This window comes from Mustelus asterias, chromosome 25 (genome assembly GCF_964213995.1).
Source record: "Mustelus asterias chromosome 25, sMusAst1.hap1.1, whole genome shotgun sequence".
NCBI classification, from domain to species: Eukaryota; Metazoa; Chordata; class Chondrichthyes; order Carcharhiniformes; family Triakidae; genus Mustelus; species Mustelus asterias.
Window position 1 is genome coordinate 32142331 of NC_135825.1, and position 24802 is coordinate 32167132.

The 24802-nt window shown below is 45.0% G+C and overlaps 1 protein-coding gene across 1 annotated transcript in view; it reads left to right on the plus strand.

Annotated features, from left to right (window-relative positions):
- The window catches only part of itpr3 (inositol 1,4,5-trisphosphate receptor, type 3), a 301852-nt gene that overhangs the window by 186854 nt on the left and 90196 nt on the right, over positions 1-24802 (plus strand). The window contains exons 24-29 of the mRNA XM_078242319.1: positions 3091-3148; positions 5643-5808; positions 9125-9274; positions 19625-19699; positions 20318-20443; positions 21040-21162. Of these exons, the coding sequence (XP_078098445.1) occupies positions 3091-3148; positions 5643-5808; positions 9125-9274; positions 19625-19699; positions 20318-20443; positions 21040-21162 (698 nt within the window). The remainder of the gene's footprint in view (positions 1-3090; positions 3149-5642; positions 5809-9124; positions 9275-19624; positions 19700-20317; positions 20444-21039; positions 21163-24802) is intronic.

Genomic DNA, 24802 nt, shown 5'->3' on the forward strand with positions numbered 1-24802 from the left:
CCCATCTGGTTCTCTAATGCCTTTTAAGGAAGGAAATCCACTGTTCTAATGTGACTCCAGACTCAGAGCAACATGGTTGACTCTTAACCGTCCTCGAAAGTGGCCTCGCAGCTCATTCAGTTGAAAGGCAATTAGGGATGGCAGCGATTTGCCAGCGATGCCCACATCTCTTGAAACAATTATCATTGTTATAAGTTAATTATTACTACTGGCATGCAGCTTTGGCTTTAATGCGTATAATTATGCTATTTTATAATTATATATTATTATTGAAGAGTTGCAATTTTACTTCTATTTGTTATTGCTGCGCATAGCCCTTTCATAATTGCTTCAACTATTATTATTGCTGCATATAAATAAAGTCCAGGACCAACTTGCCCAATATCCGGACAGGACAGGGCCTGGCCTCTCTGGATATTGGGCAAGTTGGGAGGATAAAGAAGCCAGAAGCTCGAGAGCAAAAGAAGTCAATGGCTGTAAGGTAACGAGGCCAGTGAATACAGGCAGTTCACGCTTGAGGCCGATAGGTCATAAGGCAAGATCTTTGGCTCAGAGACACACAGGTCAGGTTGAGGCCATGAGACTGTGTGATCATTGCTCAAGTAAATAAAATCAGGACTTCTTCCAACGGGTGAAACTCCTGCACGTTGAGAATATCAGGGCTGACATTGGCTGCATGACAATAGAAGTATGTCGCTTCACACACATTTTGAAGGCCCATGATGTGGTAGCTCTTATAAACTATATTCTTTCAATATTTGACCAACTTTGCTATATCTGCATATTATCTGTTACAAAGTGATTCAGTGTGATAACGATGACCGTCATTATCCCTGATTCTATTCGGACTCTGGGGCCAACTCGCTGGCTATGGATCATGAAGTATGTATCAGAGGTTCAACTGGGATGTGTTGTGCAGTTTGTGGAAAAGGGAAAGAGGTTCTGGTGCCAAATTCATGGGTAAAGGTTTATTCTTGTATTGATGTTTAGTTTTAATCTGAGGGTTATGTAGTGCAGAGAGAGCCATGGGCGTTTCTTTTTGGGGGGGAATGAATACTGCTTAATCAATGTTCTCTCTGACTTCATTGTAGTGCGGGTACACTTAAGATAGCTGTGTAGCCACACACGCTTGTGCATCTTAGAGGGATGATGTGGATGATGTTATCAGTTTGTGCTCCCAAATAAACCTGTTGGACTTTAACCTGGTGTTATGAGACTTCTTACCATCTTAGAGGGAATATTGGTTGCCTGTTTACTCTACGAGTGTGGTACATTCTAGATTGCTGTGTGATCATACATCTGCGCAGCTTATTAAAAGTCTTGGATGGGAGACTATTGTAAAAACACAACCCAGATGATGCCCTTGTTCCATGGCTCCGGTATCTGATATCTAAGTTGGAGCCCATTTCTGGTTGAGATTTGTTGAAGGTACAGTGTGTATGATTTTGAGATCAAAGGGACTTTACAGTCATATTGCCGATTATATGAATACATTCACAAAATTTCAATAATCAGGATGGATGGGCCAGAATAAGTGAGGGGGTGGGGAAGTTGCTCATGGTGAACTGTCGCCATGGTTATCCCTCTGAAACTGTCCGCAGCTGAAGAATATTCTTAACTGAAGGATATTGGGCAGGCAGAGAATGATGTGGATACTCTAAAGTTACACTGTCTCTTAGACCTCCAAAACAAATGGTGCTTTGGACCTCCACAGTATTGCTGCCCCCAACTCAGAGCCAGCAGTCACTGAATTCAGTGTGAATTTCAACATAAAGTTTACTTATTATTTATTTTAAAGTTTATTTATTAGTCACAAGTAAGGCTTACATTAACACTGCAATGAAGTTACTGTGAAATTCCCCGAGTCGCCACACTCCAGTGCCTGTTCAATGCACCTAACCAGCACGTCTTTCAGACTGTGGGAGGAAACTGGAGCACCCGGAGGAAATCCACGCAGACACGGGGAGAACGTGTAAACTCCATACAGACAGTGAGCCAAGCCAGGAATCGAACCCAGGTCCCTGTCACTGTGAGGCAGCAGTGCTAACCACTGTGCCACCCCCAATAACCCACACACCACCCCGCCCTCACCCACATGACCATTTGGAACCCATTTAAAAGTTACATCTTGTTCAACCAAGTGTAACTGGCTTTTTAATGGTGATGTTATCAGTAAAATTTGATGGGCAGAACGGACCCTGAAAAATAATTTCATAATTATGGAATGCTGTTGCATGGTTAGTAATTTTTTAAGTTATTCTTTTAAAAATTATTTTTTTTAAATTGTTTTTTCAGAATACTTTAACTTCTACCTTTACCCAACCTGTGTAACCCCTGCCTTTAATTTGATCAGTGTAGACATTATTTTGGTGCTTTTGGTTTCCCATTTGGGGGCCTGTGAAGAATGCTTGAATGTGAGTGACTGTTTGACAGCTGATACTGCTGCTTCCAAACCGGGAATGCGTAGTAAAGAACACCGCAATCAGTAACAGTAGCACAGCACGGCGAAAGAGGTGAAATTCTCACCAGACAGATCACTCAATTGCTCAGCAAAACTCACTCCATGGTCAGTGGTGAGCACCCCTTGCAGAAATTTGACCCCAAAATTGGTGTTTTTACCTCCTGGCAGTGATTCTATTCAGTTATATCTGGCACAGTGGTTAGCACTGCTGCCTCACAGCGCCAGGGACCCGGGTTCTATTCCCGGGTTGGGTCACTGTCTGTGCGGAGTCTCCCTGTATCTGCGTGGGTTTCCTCCGGCTGCTCTGGTTTCCTCCCACAGTTCAAAAGATGTGCTGGTTAGGTGCATTGGCCATGCCGAATTCTCCTTCAGTGTACCCGAACGGGCACCGGGGTGTGGCCACTGGGGGATTTTCACAGTAACTTCATTGCTGTGTAAATGTAAGCCTACTTGTCATACTAATAAGTAAACTTTAAATCATATAACTGTCAGAAATTGATTTCAGCTAAATCTCTGCATCTGCAACTCTAGTTAATTTAAATCTTACCATGAGCAGCTTGGCAGTTAAGGGGAAGGATTATCTCAAATGGTTGGGAACGTGACTTAAACTGCATGTTTATCTGTCTTAGTCGCAACAGTAAACCTGGATCGTATTGGCGAGCAAGCAGAACTTATGTTCGTGATTGGGTAAGTGGCCTGATAATCAATTTTAAATTTTAGATATAATAGCAACAATCTGAGTTGTAAATGTGAAAATAGAATTGAAAGTCCATGGAGAGGCACCGTATACATCTTGTAACATTATTACAGAGGTTGAAATCTTCTGCTCTCATTGGTTGTGAGCTTGGAGACAGGAGGGTATGTAATTAGGTGGGGTGGTGATGAATCGCCTTGCCGCCTTTACCTGAGTTAAGTTCTGGGTGGTAAGGCCATGGTCGACCTTCGCATCCTGATGTCAATTGAGGCCCTTAAGTGGCCAATTAATGACCACTTAAAGGCCGCATCCAGCTACTTCTGGAATTAACCCATTGCAGGCAATCCTGTCACCATGTGTGCACAGCAGCAACAACTGTGCGGCCAGTCTGACCATTTCTGGGATGTGGGGTGGGGGAGGGGGGTGGGGGGTTGTCCCTCGATCAAAGGTACCCAGTGCTTGATTGAGGGGCTCATCATTGGGAGGGGAAGAGGTGGGAGAAACCCCCTGAGCCACCCTATGCCCTTTCTATTCACTTCAGTGCCAGTCCTTCCCGTAGCAGCCACAGCCTCCCCAATGGGAGGCTGTGGCTGCTACCAGCTGAGCACAAGAGCCGTCAGCTTCTGATTGGCCAGCAGTTCTCGGTAGGGATTACCTTTACCCCGGTGGTCTTAATTCCAGGGGAAGACTCACCGCAGACCTCACCACTGTTGTAGCTCAATAGGCCTCCTGAAAAGAGGCAGCGCGGTTCTCTTGCTCTCTAGGCAGCAGATGAGAGCATCAAAACCTCAGCAAGATTCTGATCAGTAATACCAATTATTGACAATACCCCTTGGTCCTCAGCAGTTTCTTATTCATTAAAGAGTTCCCAACCGCACTTTCCAATTGACATTAAAAATCTACCCCAATAAAACTTTATGCGTCGCTGTCCTTCCACATGACGTGAAGAACGTGTTTTGTACCACATTAGTAGATCCATCGGGAAGTCTTTTTAATGTGCTGATGCTGCCAGTTTCCCAGAATAAGCCGTTGTACAGCCACCTACAAGCCGAATGTAAAGCTGCTCAGTCTCTTTGCAGTTGCTCTCAGTCATTCCCCCAGTTTGATATTTGCCTTGTGACCAGCTAGGCAAGAGCTGCACATTGGGAACTCCGGGGCACTTGTGTCGGTCTCACACTGTATAAACACTTACACTCTACCGATTCACTCAGATTGAGACATCCTGGCATAGGATTCAAGACAATGGCTGCATGCTGCATTTCAACTCGAATACTTACCCTGCCATATTCTGCCAAAAATCATAGAATCCCTACAGTGCAGAAAGAGGCCATTCGGCCCACCAGGCTTGCACCAACAACAATCCCACCCAGGCCCTATCCCGTAACCCCACATATTTACCCAGCGAATTCCCCTGACAATAAGTGGTAATTTAGCATGGCCTATAAACCTAACCCGCACATCTTTGGACTGAGAGGAAACTCACGCAGACACAGGGAGAACATGCAAACTCCACGCAGACAGTCACTTGAGGCAGGAATCGAACCTGGGTCCCTGGTGCTGTGAGACAGCAGTGCTAACCACTGTGCCACCGTGCCATGCTGTGCCGAAATCCTTGTAATTTCACTGTTCATTTTGTTTTGTGTACTGGGAAGAAGACTTGCATCGTAAGTGTGAGGGCTTCATCCTCTACAACGGGTACAGAGAATGGAGGCATCATTGCTTTGCACAACCACTTCCAAATATTGTTACAAACACAGCTTTATCAAGGCTCCCAACCCTCTCTGAGAAAACTTACAGTCCGCGAGATTGCAAGAGCTTAGTATCAGACATCAAAGCTGCCCGACCTGAAGTGTATTTGAATAGTAGTCACAGTCCTACTTAGTGGTCTCACAGAGTGCACATAATTCTAAATTGTAAGCTCTTTCAGCTTTCTTTCTCAATGATGTCCCTGTGACAATATCATTGGGCCTTGATCTTGATTTTGTTCCGAATCCATTTGTGCTGTGTAGTCAGCCCTTTGCTTTGTTTTAGCTCTACCAGAGTTACACTTAAAAATGAAAGCTCAAGCCAGCTGTACAGCTGTGACAGGGTACAAGATTGAGATTCTAAACACTTTGACACAGCCATTCTAAGGACAACCAGTTACCCCTTGGGTGAGCATTCAATGTCACTCTTACAATTGCCAGCAGGTCATTGGAATTAATACGTGATCCTTCCATGATCGATCCAACAGATCTGACCCTTATTGTATTCAATCTCAGTCTTTGGACCCTGCTTGTTTTTTCAGAGCCTTGTATTAATTTTGATTTTGAGACCTAAGCCACTCCTCAGCCAAGCTTGTAAGTGCCTCCAATAATAACACATGACATTTTTGGATGTGGTAGTTCATCTCTTAGTGATGGGATAGTAGCGAGTGTTGTAAGCCGCCTCATTGTTTTAGTGCTTCTGATCCTGTTTAGTTCATGTTCTTCATTTCCCTTTATTCAGCAAAAACAGCAGTCCACTGGAGGTGGACGATGAGGGAGGCACGATGTTTCTGCGTGTGCTCATTCACCTGACAATGCACGATTATCCACCACTTATTTCTGGATCTCTGCAGCTTCTATTCAAACATTTCAGCCAAAGACAGGAATTGCTTGGAACATTTAAACAGGTGAGGAAAGGATTGTCCGAAACGTTGAGGGGCAAATCACAAATATACACCTACACAGGCTGAGGGCAACAGGCAAGTACTCAGCAAGTCTGTCAGCATCTGTGGAGTGAGAAACCGAGTTAACGTTTCAGATTGACTATCTACCACCTGATTCTGCTTTTGTACTGGGGCTACAGGCAATCTGCCTGTAGAGCAATTTTCAGATTTGAGGAGAGGTGATGGCCTAGTGGTATTATCACTCGACTACTAATCCAGAAACTCAGCTGATGTTCCTGGGTTCAAATCCTGACATGGTGGAATTTGAACTCAATAAACAAAATATCTGGAATTAATAATCTACTGATGATCACGAAACCATTGTCGATTGTCGGAAAAACCCATCTGGTTCACTAATGTCCTTTTGGGAAGGAAATCTGCTATCCTTATCTGGTCTGGTCTACATGTGACTTCAGAGTCATAGCAATGTGGCTGACTCTCAACAGCCCTCTGAACAAGGACTGCTAGGGATGGCCAATAAATGCTGGCCAGCCAGCGACACCCATGTCCCGTGAATGAATAAAAAAAAGTTTGGACATAGTTTCTTCAAAGTGACCAAGTGGCCAATCATAAAGATGTATAAAGCTAAAAAGATCTGCTTTTTAAGCAGAGGAAAGTCCGAGGGATGCACAGTGTCTCCCATTTCAGGTTGATACTGGAGATGAGGGGTGTAGCTTATGAGGAGAGATTAAACAGATTGGGTCTGTACTCGTTGGAGTTTAGAAGGATGAGGGGTGATCTTATAGAGACATATAAGATAATGAAGGGGCTGGATAGGGTAGAGGTGGAGAGATTCTTTCCACTTAGAAGGGAAACCAGAACTAGAGGGCACAGCCTCAAAATAAGGGGGGGGCCGGTTCAGAGCAGAGTTGAGGGGGAACTTCTTCTCTCAGAGGGTAGCGAATCTCTGGAATTCTCTGCCCATTGAAGTGGTGGAGGCTTCCTCGTTGAATATGTTTAAATCACGGGTAGATAGTTTTCTGATCGATAAGGGAATTAGGGGTTATGGGGAGCAGGCGGGTAAGTGGAACTGATTTGCTTCAGATCAGCCATGATCTTGTTGAATGGCGGGGCAGGCTCGAAGGGCCAGATGGCCTACTCCTGCTCCTATTTCTTATGTTCTTATGTTCTTAGTGAGGATGTGAAGGCTCAGCCAACTTCAACAGCTGGGCCTCATTCCATAAATCCTGCAACCCCAGTGGGCATAGGCAGGAAATTCAGGTGGCAGGAGGGCAGAGCCAGGGAATTGTGGGATCAGTTCCTGGCAGCTGGGTAAATGACGGTGGTGGTGGGCAGGTAGTGTGAGAATCCCAGGCCAATCACGCCTATGATCCCCCTCCTGATCGGTGTGGCCCGACAGGGAGGCAGTCATTGCTGGCGTGCCCTTCAACTAGAACTGCAGATGGAGCTCCAGTGAGTACATCGGAATCCAATCTGCAGACTTGAACACAAACCAGCTGAGGGGAGTTGAAATCAGGGCCAAAGTGTGGAAAACACACAGAAGGATGAAGGAAAACATTTTGAAAGAATTGGAGAGTGGGAAACAGCTGAAGTGGAAATATTTCTGTGATGAACAGCTGGAAGATCAGATAACCCTTTATTAAAAAAACACGTGGAAATGTTTAAGTTCATTTTTTTTAACTCCATCCACACATCAGTGGCTAAATCTGTCCGTCATCTTTCATAAGGAAGGTTAAATATTAGATCATTCAAACTAGCATCCAAATCTAGTAATGTTTTTGCATTCCATACATTGTACCACTACCAAGGCTGTTTGTCTGTCAATACCGAATCAAATACTCGTACAGTCCTGCGCTGAAGAGTGTTACAGTTTTCCAAAAGGTGTTAACTGAGGCGAGTCCATTTAATTTGAACACTGATGTTGTATTGAAGGCAATCGGAAAGATATAGGCATGTGTTTCATAAAGTGACTGCAGTTTATTGATGACGTTCAAGGGTGGAGAACGCCCTGTGAAATATAAGCCTAGTTTTCCAGCTGGCCTTAATTTAACATCAATATATTTTGTGTCCTTTTAAAACAAATTTTTTAATCAAGGTTATTCCAGCTCTAATAATTCCTAACCCTGTCATATTTGTGTTCCAATTTCCCATTGGGCGGCATGGTAGCACAGTGGTTAGCACTGCTGCCTCACAGTGCCAGGGACCCAGTTTCAATTCCTGGCTTGGGTCACTATCTGTGTGGAGTCTGCACGTTCTCCTCGTATTTGCATGGGGTTCCTCTGGTTTATCTGCTTTCCTCCCACAGTCAGAAAGATGTGCTGGTTAGGTGAATTGGCCATGCTAAATGCTCTCTCAGTGTACCTGAACAGGTGCTGGAGTGTGGCGACTAGGGGATTTTCACAGTAACTTCATTGCAGTGTTATTGTAGGCCTCCTTGTGACACTGATAAATAAACCTTACCTGTGTGAGTGTCTGTCTTTGTCTTTAGATCGAGGCATGCATTTGATAATGTGTCCAGGTTAAGAAAGGAAAATCTGATTTGATAATTGCAAGTAGCTGCTAGATAGTTTGAACCCTCCTTCCACTTTGGAAGCAGGAAAGTATCACATCAGACATTGCTTTTAAGCTTAACTTATTTCAAGAATTCAAGTTATTTATTTAAACCATTATGAGCACGCAATGTGACTAATACAATGCGATTATGTATTTACTGTAGAATGTCTTTAAGCTAACTTGCCAAGCAGGCACAATAATAGGCGCAGAATTGTTATTTGTTTTCTTACAATGCTTCCAATCAGTTAATCTGAACAAATCCAGCTATTTAAAAATCCTTTCACCACTTGCCATGGTTTGTTTGATTTTTTTAGTTTAAAAGAATTGCTGCCATGCGTTTAACTAAACAAATCACATTGCCTATGTTTATCAAAAGGACTTTTGTTGCCGCCCTCCAATTCTACAGTTTGAAAACAAATCTCAAACACAGGGATCTGAACTGTAATCCATTATTAAAATGCTTATATACAGTGACTGGCTTTAAAGAGATTGTCGCTAATGAATCTGGACAAATGTAGATATTTTGGCATAACAAACGTAAGCTTGATAATTGCACGCTAATATTAACGAGATGCATGGCTTCATTTGAAAAGTAGTTTTTATAGACCAATATCACAATCCTGCTGTTACTGATTCTCTCTCTTCCCCAACGCCACCCACCCCTCCACCAGCCCCCGGCCCAACCCTCCACAGAAAGAGCTTTTTTTTATTCATGCTTTTACTTAGTGGAATTGAAAGCAATATCATTATTTTTCTTCCTTGTTAGGTCCAGCTTCTTATATCACCCCAAGATGTTGATAACTACAAAGTGATCAAATCTGACTTGGATCGCCTGCGTACAATGGTGGAAAAGTCTGAGCTCTGGGTGGACAAGAAGAGCAGCAGAGGGACTGAAGGAAAAACAGCAAAATCGGAGGTAACTACCCCTTGTGCCACCTGTACATCCATACCTGTACTCACTGACCGCCATTGGCTGGTCTCAATTTTAAGTTCTCAGTCTTGTTTTCAGACTGCTTCACAGCGTCAGCTGTCCCCACCTCAATGACCCCCTCCAGCCCTACAGCCCTCCAGATCCCTGCACGCTTTCAAATTAGGTTTATTATACATCCTGCTTTTCATTGTACCACCATCGGTAGCTGAGGCCTTAAACCCTACAGTCTCCTCCTTAAACCTCTCCACCTCTCACTGTTAAGGTGCTCCTTAAAAACACACCTTTTTGACGACACTTTTGGCCATCTCCCGAAGAGACTAGCGGCGAGATTTTCCAGCTCCCGCGTGGTGTGTTTTCCGGTCCCGCCGATATCTACAGTGTTTTGCGTGGCTCGCCAATCCTGCCACAGTGGGTCGTCTTCAGTGGGACTGGAAGATGCTGCCAGTGAGAAGGGCTGGAAAATCCTACCCCAGGTGTCAAATTTTGTTTCATAATGCTCCTGTGAAGGACCTTGGTGGGGGTAGGGGGTTACTGTGATGGAAATGTGATATAAATCGAGTTGTTGTTACAGGATGGCTTGGTAATATCTATCCCGAGATTAAGCCTGCTTAAAAAAAAAATCTTCAAATAACAACTTTCAGGTCTCATCAATTGATTAACAAGTCCAAAGATGTGTAGTCTGGGAGGATTGGCCATGCTAAGTCGCCCTTTAGTGTCCAAAGATGTGTAGGTTAGATGGATTGACCATGGTAAGTACATTGGGTTACGGGGGATCGGGGAGGGGGATGAGCCTGGATAAGATGCTCTTTCAGAGAGACAGTGCAGACTCAATGGGCCAAACTGCCTGCTATTCTATAGTTCTATAGTTCTATGGTAAGTATTGTTCAATTTTATTTAACTTTCTGGTCACTTTGGCAATGTAGTAATTAAAGAAATGAACTGTGAGTTCAATTTCCTATAGCTGCGCCATTGGTTAATGACTTGGTATAAAACACATTTGTGCAATATTTTAAAGCAGCCATTGCATAGTTTATTTCAAGGAGATTAATGATACAATTTTATGCCAATGTGTCAGTTAACCTGTGCACTGTTTTGTGCTAAGTTATTTTGCCGTCACAATGTCAGTATCCAGGCATTGATGAGACATGAAAAGCACCTTTTAACTTGGCTGATTAAACTTCGTAAAGAGTCTAACAACACCAGGTTAAAGTCCAACAGGTTTATTTGGTAGCAAACGCCACTAGCTTTTGGAGCGCTGCTCCTTCGTCAGGTGAGTGGGAGTTCTGTTCACAAGTTCCATCCCACCATCAGACTCACCATGGACTACTCTCCGAAATTGGTTGCATTCTTGGACACACGCATCTCCATTAAGGACAGTCACCTCAGCACCTCACTGTACCGCAAGCCCACGGATAACCTCACGATGCTCCACTTCTCCAGCTTCCACCCTAACACGTTAAAGAAGCCATCCCCTACGGACAAGCCCTCCGTATACACAGGATCTGCTCAGATGAGGAGGATCGTAACAGATACCTCCAGACGCTGAAAGATGCCCTCATAAGAACAGGATATGGCGCTCGACTCATCGATCGACAGTTCTGACGCGCCACAGTGAAAAACCGCACTGACCTCCTCAGAAGACAAACACAGGACACGGTGGACAGAGTACCCTTCGTCGTCCAGCACTTCCCCGGAGCGGAGAAGCTACGACATCTCCTCCGGAGCCTTCAACATGTCATTGATGAAGACGAACATCTCGCCAAGGCCATCCCCACAACCCCACTTCTTGTCTTCAAACAACCGCACAACCTCAAACAGACCATTGTCCGCAGCAAACTACCCAGCCTTCAGGAGAACAGTGACCACAACACCACACAACCCTGCCACAGCAACCACTGCAAGACGTGCCGGATCATCGACACGGATGCCATCATCTCACGTGAGAACACCATCCACCAGGTACACGGTACATACTCTTGCAACTCGGCCAACATTGTCTACCTGATACGCTGCAGGAAAGGATGTCCCGAGGCATGGTACATTGGGGAGACCATGCAGATGCTATGACAAAGGATGAATGAACACCGCTCGACAATCACCAGGCAAGACTGTTCTCTTCCTGTTGGGGAACACTTCAGCGGTCACGGGCATTCGGCCTCTGATATTCGGGTAAGCGTTCTCCAAGGTGGCTTTCACAACACATGACAGTGCAGAGTCGCTGAGCAGAGACTGATGGCCAAGTTCCGCACACATGAGGACGGCCTGAACCGGGATCTTGGGTTCATGTCACACTATCTGTAACTCCCACAACTTGCCTGGACTTGCAAAGTCTCACCGGCTATCCTGTCTGGAGACAATACACATCTCTTTAACCTGTGCTAATGCTCTCTCCACTCACATTGTCTGTACCTTTAAGACTTGATTAGCTGTAAAGACTCGCATTCCAATCATTATTCATTATTCTGTAAATTGAGTTTGTGTCTTTATATGCCCTGTTTGTGAACAGAACTCCCACTCACCTGACAAAGGAACAACGCTCCGAAAGCTAGTGGCGTTTGCTATCAAATAAACTTGTTGGACTTTAACCTGGTGTTGTTAGACTCCTTACTGTGTTTACCCCAGTCCAACGCCGGCATTTCCACATCATGATTAAACTTCAGCAGAACTTCAGCAGAATGCAATTTTATGATACCTAATGGTTCTAATCTCCCCAAAATCAAGCATATTATCATTTTTATGGGGAGAGTCAAAATTTACCTTTATGACTAAATGAGTCATGTTCGAAAATGTGAACAATAGATTGCAGCACTGTCTGTTTAATTATAAGTAGAAATAGTGGGGGCGATTCTTCCAGAAGTGCTGAATTGGCGGGGAAACTGTTATAGATCAGGACTGTTTTCTCAGTGCTGATTCAGACCTGAATCTCCCCACTCTGCGCAATGCAGAGGTCACAATCGGGAATCTCATTAAAAACCCGGGGGGTGGGGCATATATGCGCCCAGGAGCCTACAGCTCCAGAACTCTGCGCATGCGCAGTGGTCCCGATCTGTCAGTCTCCCCATATGCTGGCCAGGTCGATCTCTGGCCAGCCCGGGATCACCGCAGTGTTGCCCCTCCAGCGCACCCCCCACCCGCAGCCCCCAGGACAATTCCCGGGCCAGCCCTGACTCCCCTGCCCCAGAGCGCCCTGAGGTCCAGCCCACCGCCCCAGCAGTGGCGATCCTCCCACCCCCCTCACCCCGGCAGACCCCCTCCCCCCCCATGCTGACCAGCCCCGGAGTCAGACCCCCCACCCACCCACCCCAGGAGACAGCCCCCCCCCCCCGCTCCCCGGCAAACCACCACCCCTCCACCCCGCCTTGATTGCTGACTTCCCTCCAGCCCAGACTGATCGCCATGCAGAGTGGCAGCGGGATCCCCCACCCCCACCAATTGCCCCTAGGCCCCGCCCACACTAGGCCCCACCCCCTTGGCACTGCCTGATGCCCAGTGGACAGTGCCAAGGTGCTCCCTGGGCATGGGCACTTTGCCCCTTGGGCAGTGCCGGGGACACAGGCTGGCACTGCCAGGGTGCCCATGCCCAGGGGGCACCACTTCCCTGCTGCCCGACCCCCTGGGGGGCCCCGATTGTCCCCCTTCATTCTGGGGGGATCTCCCACTAGTTCCCCAAACCTGGGGAGCTACTCTAAACCCTGCCTGAATGAAGTACTCCTGGTGGGCTGGGAGATTCAATCGGACCCGGAAAGTTCCCAATAATCGCGTGCAAAACATATTTAAACTACATTTTAAAAAGTTTCAAATCACGTACCTGTCTTCCCGCCGGTTTCCAGCGTGGTCTGGACTCCGACTGTTCTCCGGCTCTGGGAGATGCGCATGCATTCCCGGCGCATACGCAAATCCTGGAAAAAGGTTGGCGACGCGCATCTCCCAGCCCGACCTGCCAGAAAAGCTGCGGGTCGCGATGGGAGAATCGCCCCCAATGTTGCCAGCAACAGACTAGAGGAAAATGACCTCAGGATTGTCTTATCTTTTCTCATATACCTTTGGAATCTTGACGTTGCTTTTTTGATTTCTAACACATTCTAAGTTGGTTTAGGATCCACGCACCCCGGACATATTCTCTTCCTCTGTCGGGAAAAGTATGCAAAAGTCTGAGGTCACGTACCAACCGACCCAAGGACAGCTTCTTCCCTGCTGCCATCAGACTTTTGAATGCACCTACCTCGCACTAAGTTGATCTTTCTCTATACCCTAGCTATGACTGTAACACTACATTCTGCACTCTCTCTTTTCCTTCTCTATGAATGGTATGCTTTGTCTGTATAGTGCGCAAAAAACAATAATTTTCACTGTATGCCAACACTTGTGACAATAATAAATGAAATCAAATCAAATTATTGAAACCTGTTCCAAGAGTCCTGTAGCTCATAGATTGGGGTGTCTGGGAGGGATGTGGAAAAGGGTTAATTTTAACCCCCAAAAACAGATGGGTTTGGATCAGGCGGGAAATTAGAATGCGAAGAATCAGAAACATGAACCCACTCTCCCAATTCTGGTTTAACAAAGGTGGACTGAGGAGCAGGGGACCAACCTGTTTTCAGAAGACAAGTTGGTCAGTAAAACCTTTTAAGCAGAGTGCATGCCTTCATTGTGACAGTTTTTTGATATTGAACTCATATCAGCCAGGTTTCCCAGTCCTCTGGAAACCCAGCAGATAAAAGGATGTGAGAAGGACTGGATTGATCAGGTAACTATCTATTCCATCATTGCTTGTGGGCCAGGAGAGGCAGAAGGGTTTCTTCCAGGTACAGCACTGACATCTACCCAGCAAAATTGCCCAGTTATGTCCTGTCCACAAAAAGCAGGACAACTCCAACCTGGCCAATTACCAATCTATCATGAGTTGGGGAAGGATGTAAACTCAGTGGAGGGGCTGGGAGAAGGGTATCAATTAAACTGGCTGGTTAAGCTGGAGTTGTTTTCCTCAGAGGAGAAAAGGGTGTGGGGTGAGGGGTGGGTGGGGGGGTGGCGGATGGTCGGGGGGGGGAGGTTCTGATTAAGATGTACAAAATTATGAGGGATATAGATAAGGTAGATAGGAGTAAATTTTTCCACTAAGTAGAAGCGTCAATAATCAGGAGGCATAGATGTGAGGTAAGGGCAGGAGATTTAGGGGGAATTTGAGGAAAAGCTATTTCACCCAGAGGGTGGTGGGTATCTGGAACTCTCTGTCAGAAAGGGTGGTAGAGGTAGGAGCCCTCACAACATTTAAGAAGCATTTAGATGAGCACTCAAATACCACAGCATACAAGGCTATGGACTAAGTGGAAAATGGGATTAGAATAGATAGGTGCTTGATGGCTTGCTCAGATACAATGGGCTAAAAGGCTTCTTTCTGTGCTGTAAAAATTCTATGGGGGGAATTTTGCCGTCTAGCTCGCCATGGAAATCATAGCGGGGGGGGGGAGGGGGGGGGGGAGGGTGGGGGGGGGGTGCGGGGGGAGGGCGGGGGGTTGGGGGGGTGTGGGGGGGGGGCGGACCATGCAAAGGTCTGTTGACCTCACGTGGGATTTTTTGGTTTTGGGGTGAGCGGACGGAGTGGGCCAGAAAATCATGTCCTATGACTTGATGATCAGCAAAGTAGTGGAAGGTGTCATCAACAGTGCTACAAGTGGCACTGACTGAGCCTGCTCACTGATGTTTAGTTTGGATTCTGCTCGGGCTATTCAGCCTCTGACCACATTATAGCCTTGGTCCAAAAATGGCCGAAAGAACTGAACTCAAGAGATGATGTGAGAGTGGCCATCCCTGACATCAAGGCAGCATTTGTCTGAGAGCAGCATCACGGAGCCCTCGTAAAACTGAAAATAACGGGAGTCAGGGGAAACTCTCTCCATTGGTTAGAGTCATATCTAGTAAAAAGAAAGATGTGGTTGTTGGCCCAGAACATCTCTGCAGGAGTTCTTCAGGACAATGCCCTGGGCCCAAACATCTCCAACTGCTTCATCAATGACCTACTTTCCATTGTAAGGTCTAAGATGGGAAGACTTGTTGAGGATGTTCAGCAACCTTTGCAATTCCTCAGTTCCTAAAGTAGTCCATACCCATATGCAGCAAGACTTGGGCAAAATTCAGGCAAGTAACGTTGACACCACACAAGTTCCAGGCAAAGATAATCTTCAACAAGAGAGAAACTAACCATCTCCCTTTGACATGCAATGACATTGGCATCACTTCATCCCCCATGATCAACACACTGGGAGTTGCCATTGATCAGAAAGTGAACTGGACCAGCTAGACAAATGCTATGGCTACAAGAGCAAGTCAGAGGCAGGGAATTCTGCAGACATTAACTCATCTTTTGATTCTGTAAAGCCTGTTGACCATCTACAAGGCATAAGTTAGGACTGTGATGGGATACTCTCCACTTGCCTTGATCTGTGCAGCTCCAACAACACTCAAGAAGCTCAACACAATCCAGGACAAAGCAAATTGCTTGATTGGTACACATCACCACCTTCAATTTTCACCCCCATTACCACTGATGCACAGTGGCAGCATTTGCCACCCAGAAGGTGCACTGAAGGAACTCACTAAGGTTCCTTCAATTGCACCTTCCAAATCCACAGCCTTTGCCACCTTGAAACACAAGGGCAGCAGATGCATTTGAACACAATCATCTGTAAGTCCCCATCCAAACCATACACCATCCTGACTTGGAAATATATTGCCGTTTGTTCATTGTTGCTGGGTTAAAATCCTGGAACTCCTTCCTGACAGCCCTGGGAATGTGCCTACACCAGCTGGATTGCAGTGGTTCAAGAAGGTGGCTCACCACCACCTTCTTGAGGGCAATTAGAGATGGGTAATAAATGTTATTTTAGCCAACAACACCCACAAACCCGTAAAAGAATAAAATACACCCCTACCTCCATGTCCTCTGCCTCTCATGGCTTGCTCCCATTTCCTACACCAAACCCTTTTGGATCTCTGAGCCACCCCCACTGTCTCTTCCTGAATCTCTATCATCTTAGATCATCCTGCTCTTCTCAACCAAGCTGACTGGGGATTCGTTTTATTAAAGAAAGCACACAAACCATAAAAATAGGATTCCACACAGTGGGGACACTGAGACTTTCTGGTTTCTTGATCATAACTCTTTCCTCCTGCTCTTCCAAAACCACAGCCTAATGAATATCAGATCAATGTGTCTCACTGGGCGAATCCTACTGTTATGATCTGACAGGTGACAACCAACTTCCAAAGATAAGCTTGGCAAGCTATTACAACACTTTTTATATTTTTACCACAGGAGGATAATGTATTGACATCAGGAGCTGCAAATTCCAGTAATACTTTTAGCAATTTAAATATTAAACGAAAACATTTATTAATAAATGGTTATCCACTTCGGTAGCAAAAATAAGGAGACAGATTTATTGAATGAGTGTAAATTGAGAGAGGTGGATACTTAGTGAGAACTTGGTGTCCTCGTGCAGGTACAGCAGGCAGTAAAGAAGGCAAATAGTTTTACTAGGGATCCGTGATGCTGCTCTCAATCAAATGCTGCCTCTTAGCGAGAGGATTTGAGTATATAGCTCTTTGGGCTAAAGAAATCAAGGGATATGGGGGAAGAAGGGATCAGGATATTGAATTTGATGATCAGCCATGATCATAATGAAGGGCGGAGCAGGCTTGAAGGGCTTACTCCTGCTTCTAGTTTCTATGTATCTTTCTGTGTAATATAGGTGAATGAGGAAATTTAGGCATATTCTCATTAGATAGAACACTTGCACCTAAAACATGTGAACTTTTTAAACCACATTGTTTGTTTGTACCGAGGTGATGTGTGCATTTGGTGAAAATGCAGAGAAAGCAGAAATCAGGGATTCAATATTAATCAAAATAGCAATATTAATTAAATAGCTGAGGTTAAAAATAAACTATAAGATCTTAAAGGAAAATATTTTGTTAACTGATAATAACTGTCATTGCAATACCATTGTTGTACCAACAAGTGGTGGTGTTGTACCGTTTCTGATAATTCAGGAGTTATGCAGTAGAACAATTCTGCTAACCTTCCCGAGAGCAATCATCAGGAAATTCCCAGTTTTCTAAGCGCGCTGAATGCCCTCATGTTTCAGTGGGTAAATGTGCAACCACAATTTACACTTTAATAACACCCATATGGACAATAATATTGAGTGAGGACATGTGAAATCAGACAGCTGGCTAGACCAATTTAACCTCAAGTTTTAATAGACAAAGGGCGGAATTTTCCAGCTGTGCTCGCCTCAAAATCTCAAACAATGATGAGACAGAGTACAGGAATGAGATAGAGAATCTGGCGAACTGGTGCGGCAACAATAATCTCTCCCTCAATGTCAACAAAACGAAGGAGATTGTCATCGACTTCAGGAAGCGTAAAGGAGAACATGCCACTGTCTACATCAATGGGGACGAAGTAGAAAGTGTCGAGAGCTTCAAATTTTTAGATGTCCAGATCACCAACAACCTGTCCTGGTCCCTCCATGCCGACACTATAGCTAAGAAAGCCTACCACGTCTCTACTTTCTCAGAAGATTAAGGAAATTTGGCATGTCAGCTACAACTCTCCCCAACTTTTACAGATGCACCATAGAAAGCATTCTTTCTGGTTGTATCACGGCTTGGTATGGCTCCTGCTCTGCCCAAGAGCGCAAGGAATTACAAAAGGTCATGAATGTAGCCCAATCCATCACGCAAACCAGCCTCCCATCCATTGACTCTGTCTACACTTCCCGCTGCCTCGGCAAAGCAACCAGCATAATTAAGGACCCCACGCACCCCCGACATTCTCTCTTCCACCTTTTTCCGTCGGGAAAAAGATACAAAAGTCTGAGATCACGTACCAACCGACTCAAGAACAGTTTCTTCCCTGCTGCTGTCAGACTTTGAATGGACTTACCTTGCATTAAGTTGACCTTTCTCTACACTCCAGCTATGACTGTACTCTCTGTACCCTAGGACTGTACCTAGCTATGAGTACATTCTGTACTCTCTCGTTTCTTCTCTATGAATGGTATGCTTTCTCTATATAATGCGCAAGAAACAATACTTTTCACTGTATACTAATTCATGTGACAATAATAAATCAAATCAAATTGAGACCAGAAAATCCCGCCCGAGGTCTGCACCCCCCACCTGCTATGGTTCCTGCGGTGGGCAGAATGGAAAAATTCCACCCATAAGGTCCCAAAATGGGCTTCCATGGGTACCCACACCTGCAGACAGCAGATTTTAGGACACAACACACATGATTTTTTGATCCATGCAGGTTAGCAAGGCTCCGTAGTGGAAATGCAATCTTGGAAAATGATCCCATTTTAGATTTCCAGCCTGGTGCAGATTTATGAATGACTCGTCTTAATGTATCAGCACAACGTAATTTTATCCATTTGCGAATGAAAGCCACAAGTGTGACTTGGATGTAGACCTATGCCTGGGGGACGTGTGGGTGTAATAGTAATGTCACTGGACTTGTAATCTAGTACCCAGGCCCATACTCTGGGAACAAATCTGGAGCAGAGAAGACTGAGGGGCGACCTGATTGAGGTGTTCAAGATTATGAGGGGCATGGACAGAGTGGATAGGGAGCAGCAGTTCCTGTAGGTTGAAGGGTCTGTTACGAGGGGACACAAGTTAAAAGTGAGGGGTGGGAGGTTTAGGAGGTGTTTGAGGAAAAACTTCTTTACTCAGAGGGTGATGACGGTCTGGAATGCACTGCCTGGGAGGGTGGTGGAGGCGGGATGCCTCACATCCTTTAAAAAGTACCTGGATGAGTACTTGGCACGTCATAACATTCAAGGCTATGGGCCAAGTGCCGGCAACTGAGATTAGGTGGGCAGGTCAGTGCCTTTCATGCATCGGTGCAGACTCGATGGGTGAAGGGCCTCTTCTGCACTGTAGTATTCTGTGATTCAAATGAATAAATCTGGAATTGAAAGTGCATAGTTGCAGTAATGGTGAATGTGAAACTATCATTGATTGCTGTTACGATTGTGGTTCACTAATGTCCTTTAGGGAAGGAAATCTGCCATGTTTACCTGGTCTGGCTTATATGTGACTCCAGACCCACAGCAATGTCAGTGACTCTTAACTGCCCTGAGAAATGGCCTAGCAAACCATTCGGTTCAAGGGCAATCAGGGATAGGCAACAAATGTTGGCCTTGCCGGCGACACCCAGAACCCATGAAAGAAAAGTAAAATAAAGAATAAAGAAAAGTAAATAAACACTGTGGTCGCAGCAGTCAGATTTCTCCAGCTGACTCCACCATGTTATTGTTTATGTTTCAGGAGCCTGCTGATGATGCAGCTTTGGAGAAGACATTAGGAGGGAAAAGTAGTGGGAATTATCAGGATGTAAAAGAGGTGAGTCATTTTATTTTGGTAGGAATGGGGATGATTAGTAGAATCCAGTATCTCACTCCCAGGCAGTACAGTTTGCCTGGCATTCCTGAAACTGTTCCCATATCCCTCATTGTGCTTCTTCCAAGCATCACTTGGAGGAGGTATAAAGAGATGACCAGCTGTTTGTGTTTTTCCCTACTCATCCGGCAATATGGCTGAGATGTAAGGGGACAGGGCAAGGGGCCCTCATTCTCACTGTATCCTGGGGCATTACATATTCTAATAGGCAGCTGAGGAATGGTATTGCTCAGCTCATTGAAACAAGTTGCCAACTTGGCTTCTCATCAGGGGAACAGAAGCAGCGAAGGTGCTGATGTGAAGAAGCTGGGGCAATTAAAGGAATGAACAATAAAAAAATCAGTATTAAAATGACTTGTTTGTCAGTTGCATCCACCGTGTAGCTGTTGACACATTGAAATAATTTTATAAATTTGTGCTTCATGCAGAGAGTACAAATTTATATCACTCCTGTTATAATCTCGGGATTGGAAAGCCCATATTGGGAAACAAGGTAGGGGATTGTCAAGTACAAGTAATGTCAGTTCTGTGTGATCTTAAATGTACTGCAAATCTTTTCAGATATTAGAACGGCTGAATAAAATGTGTGGTGTCGGAGAACAAGTTAGAAAGAAACAGCAGAGACTGCTGAAAAATATGGGAGCTCACAAAGTGATGTTGGATCTGCTGCAGGTACCTTATGACAAGGTGAGTACATTGTCACATCCAGACTTGGTTTTGCACATTCTGATAATGACTTAACAAGAAAAATGAACTGGACTGACAACCAGATTAAGTTAACTATTAGGCAGTGAGGGGCAACCTTTCACTGGAGATATTTTTTGCTGTTGTATTTTTTTTACTTAATTTTATTCTGATATTTTGCTTCTAAATTTTCTCAGTATGAGTCTCTCCTCCCTGTACCAGGCACACTTCCTGGTGAGTGAGTCCCCTGCTCGGAGGCTAGTTCCAGTGCTTAATTGAGTCAGCTAGTAGATGTGTGGGAGGGAGAGCTTGGGTAGAACCTTGTGAGGTGACAGGGATTTCCACCATCAAATGGAGAGCCAGCGAGAGCATCCCCCCCCCACCCAGGTCAGAGGTGAGTACTGGTGGGACAGGGGTTGAGGGGAAGGATTGGGGAGCATTGTTGGCAACAAGGCCAGAATGGTGGCTCTCAGTAGCTCAGTATCAAGTGCCTTCAGTAAATTATATCATTTATCCAGAAAAGGTTGTTGACTGCATTCACAACATAACCATCTGCATCTATTCTGTAAATACTGATTAAATGTCGTGCTTTGTTGCAGAACGATGTAAAAATGTCCGGGATTTTGAAGTACACTCACCAATTTCTTCAGAAATTCTGTGCAGGAAGTCCTGAGAACCAGACTCTGCTTTACAAACACCTGAACCTGTTCTTGACTCCTGGGGTAAGTAATGGTGAATTAGATTTGGAGTGTTGTGCGCAGTTCAGGTTGCCACATTACCAGAAAAATGTAAAAGCCTTGGAGAGAGTGCAAAGAAGTTTCACCAGGGTGTTGCCTGCTCTCAAGGATGTTGACTATGAGGAGAGGTTGAATAAACTGGGATTGTTTTCACTGGAAAGGTGGAGGCTCAGGGGAGATCTGATAGAGGTCCCCAAAATTATGACAGGCATGGACAGGATAGAAAGAGACTTTTTCCCAGGGTGGAAGTGTCAATTACAAGGGGCCACATGTTCACAGTGAGAGGAGGAAAGTTTAAGGGAGACGTGCGGGGTAGGTTTTCACGCAGAGAGTGGTGGGTGCCTGGAACGCGCTGATGGTGGAGGTGGTGGAAGCAGGCACGTTAGCAACATTTCAGAGGCATCTGGATGGGTAGATGAATAGGAAGGTAATAGAGGGATACAGACCGAGTAAAGACAGAAGGTTGTTTTTAGTTTACTTGGGCATCATGATTGGCATGGGCTTGGAGGGCCGAAGGGCCTGTTTCTGTACTTGTCTTTGTTCTTTGTCCTTTCTCAGATATAGATTAGTCAATGCGCATGGGCTGACATTCTTTTGAACAACCAAAGCCCACATCCAAAGTTTTGATTAAAGAAGCATTGATATCAATTTAAATCTTCATTATCAGCTTGTTGTCGTTAAAAGTGCAGTCTGAGAAGTGGACTCTAGTGACTCCTTATCAAACCTTGTTGGCAGAAATAAGTTGGCCCAGATTTTCCCACAATGATGAGATTAGTGACATATGCCTTAAATAGACATTTCTAACCCTCTCCAAATGTTGGTGGTTTTCTAATTAGGTTAGGGCTGCAGCAAGCACAAAACCAATCAGCCACACATTGATGATCTGGAGATGTGTAGTGAGAGCACATTCACTATCTGGAGAAGTGGGAATGTTTCAGTAAACAGAAGCATACCTTCTTAAATAAACATTAATCCACAGTCCACATTAAATACTGATGCCCCATTAATACTGGGCAAAGGCTTTTGCAGTTACCTGGGCCGAAAACCTCGGTCCTTGTTCGCGGCTGGGATTCTCAACAGGTCTGGCAGTATCTGTGGAGAGAGAAAACGAATTAATTTTTCAGATCAATGGCTTTTCATTCATTCGTGGAAATAGCTTCTTTCTATTTACCTTGCAGTTCACCTTAACATCTTGCAAAATTTGATCAAATCACTACTCAACCTTTTAACTTCCAGGGAATACAACCCTTGTTTCATTAATCTCACCTCATAATTTAACACTTGGGGATTTGATTTGATTTCACTTGATTTATTATTGTCACTTTTTAGGATACAGTGAAAAGTATTGTTTCTTGCCCGCTATACTGTCAAAACGTACCATTCATAGAGTACATAGGGGAGAAGGAAAGGAGAGGGTGCAGAATATAGTGTTGCAGTTACTGATAGGGTGAAGAGAAAGATCATCTTAATTTATGATAGGACCATTCAAAAGTCTGATGGCAGCAGGGAGGAAGCTGTTTTTGAGTTGATTGATATGTGTTCTCAGACTTTTGTATCTACTTCCCAACGGAAGAAGGTGGAAGTGAGTATGTTTGGGGTGCGTGGGGTCCTTGATTACGCTGGCTGCTTTTCCAAGGCAGTGGGAAGTGGAGACAGAGCGAATGGATGGGAGGCTGGTTTGAGTGATGGACTGGGCCACATTCACAACTCAAATTTCCTTAGTCTCCTGAGAAAGTAGAGGTGTTGGTAGCCTTTCTTAACAATAGCTCTGGCGTGGAGGGACCAGGACAGATTTTGGTGATCTGAATACCCAGAAATTTGAAGCTCTCGACCATTTCCACTCCATCCCCATTGGTATCATTCTTGTAAATTCACATTGCACTCGCTCCAACATCAACATATTCTTCTTGATGTCAGAAAATACTCACAATGTATTTGTAACAAGAGCCTTTTATAGACTTTAAACCCTTGTATTCTTGTCCTCTATGTATGATATATAAATTTATAAAGGTCAGCATTCCATTATCTATTGATTATAATTTGTACATGTTCACGCCATTTTATTGATCTATGTACATGGACCCCTAAGTTTCTTTGGACCTCCGCTGCTTCCAGCTTTTCCCCATTTAGAAAAAACTTGTCCTTCCTGTTTGATCCAATTTAAATGCCGATCTTGAAATCCTTTTGCCGAGTTTTACCCATTGGCTTAACTATTAATTTCTTTGTAATTGTTTGCTTCCATCTATGCTACTTAGAATGCTGCTTATCTATGTCAGATATGTAGCTCCCTATCCCGTCATCCAAGGCATTAATGAATATAGGCCCGTAAGCTGCACTGGTATTGTGGGCGAGACTGTCAGTGTTTGAGTCTGCATATGTGCAGTTAAATGCAGAAATCCGGAAGTTGTTGCCAGTGATTCTAGATGGAGAGGCTCTCTGTCATGGCACGAATCCCGGAAATGGATGAATTTTCTAAGTATGATCTTAGCACACTGTTAAAAGCCCAGCTATATCACTTGACAAAGTGTAACATTTACAAGAGTATTTACAGAGGGGATTAAGAGAGTAAAAGGCAAATCATTATCAGTTCTACTTTCTGGCAGCCTCTGCATTCATTCCAGAGTCACCCGCACCTATCCCTATATCAGCCACCCCACCCGACCGGAAGTCTGTGCAGTGGGTGAATATTTTTAAAGGTCAGTTTGCCAAGCCAGGAATTCTCCCGACTCTGCACATTTGAACTGGGGAGGAAACTTCTGGCCTACGTTTCCAGCTTCCAAACTTGGCATTTCCATCTTCATGGGGGTGGGGCTGGAGTGGAGCCAGGCTTCATGGATACGCCAATAATGGAGGCAGCTGCCCATTTAAGTCATCAGTGGCCTCCATTGATTTTCGACTTTTGAATCCGAACCATTTAAATTCCGGTGTGCGCAGAGCAGATCAGGTAGAATCAGGCTTAGTGAATTCTTTGGATAGCCAATGTATCCCTTTGGTTCGGTGAAGTACTTCTTTGGATAGGATACTGGGAGACCTGTGGAAGACGTAAGGCACTCTTTGGGAAAGGTAAGGCCTCCTTTGGGATTGTTAGAAATAATCATGATTCTGCACTTTTTACACACCAACCCATTGGAACTGCCAAGCTGTCAAGGAACTGTCAAGGTGTCGAGGAAATTTCCAGCTGTCAAGGAGCGGTCCAATGGTCCAGGAAATGTCAATGCTGTCATAGCTGTCCAGCAAGTGCTCAGAGATATTAGATGAGCTGGCATGGAGGGGATAAGGAAAAAGAAGTTAGTGTATGGGAGGTGGGGGGGTGGAAAGGATTGGCATGAGTTGGCACTGTGTTGGAATAGGGGATATGAGGGGCCATGGGAAGTGGGCAGTGGGGCATGGGTTGGCGTGGATGGGGGAAATGTACTACATGAAGGGTAGGGGTTGAAGGGATTTATTTATTTTTTTATTCATTCAAACACACAACTGGAGCACAGAGGCACGATGTGCGTCCAGCCTAACTCTGCACCTGGAGGCCTCTGCAATAATTCCAGAGTCACTCACCTGACTCCGATTTTGGCCCCCACATCTGTAAATCTAGCTGTGGGTGGATGTTTTTAAATGTTTCATGAAGCTG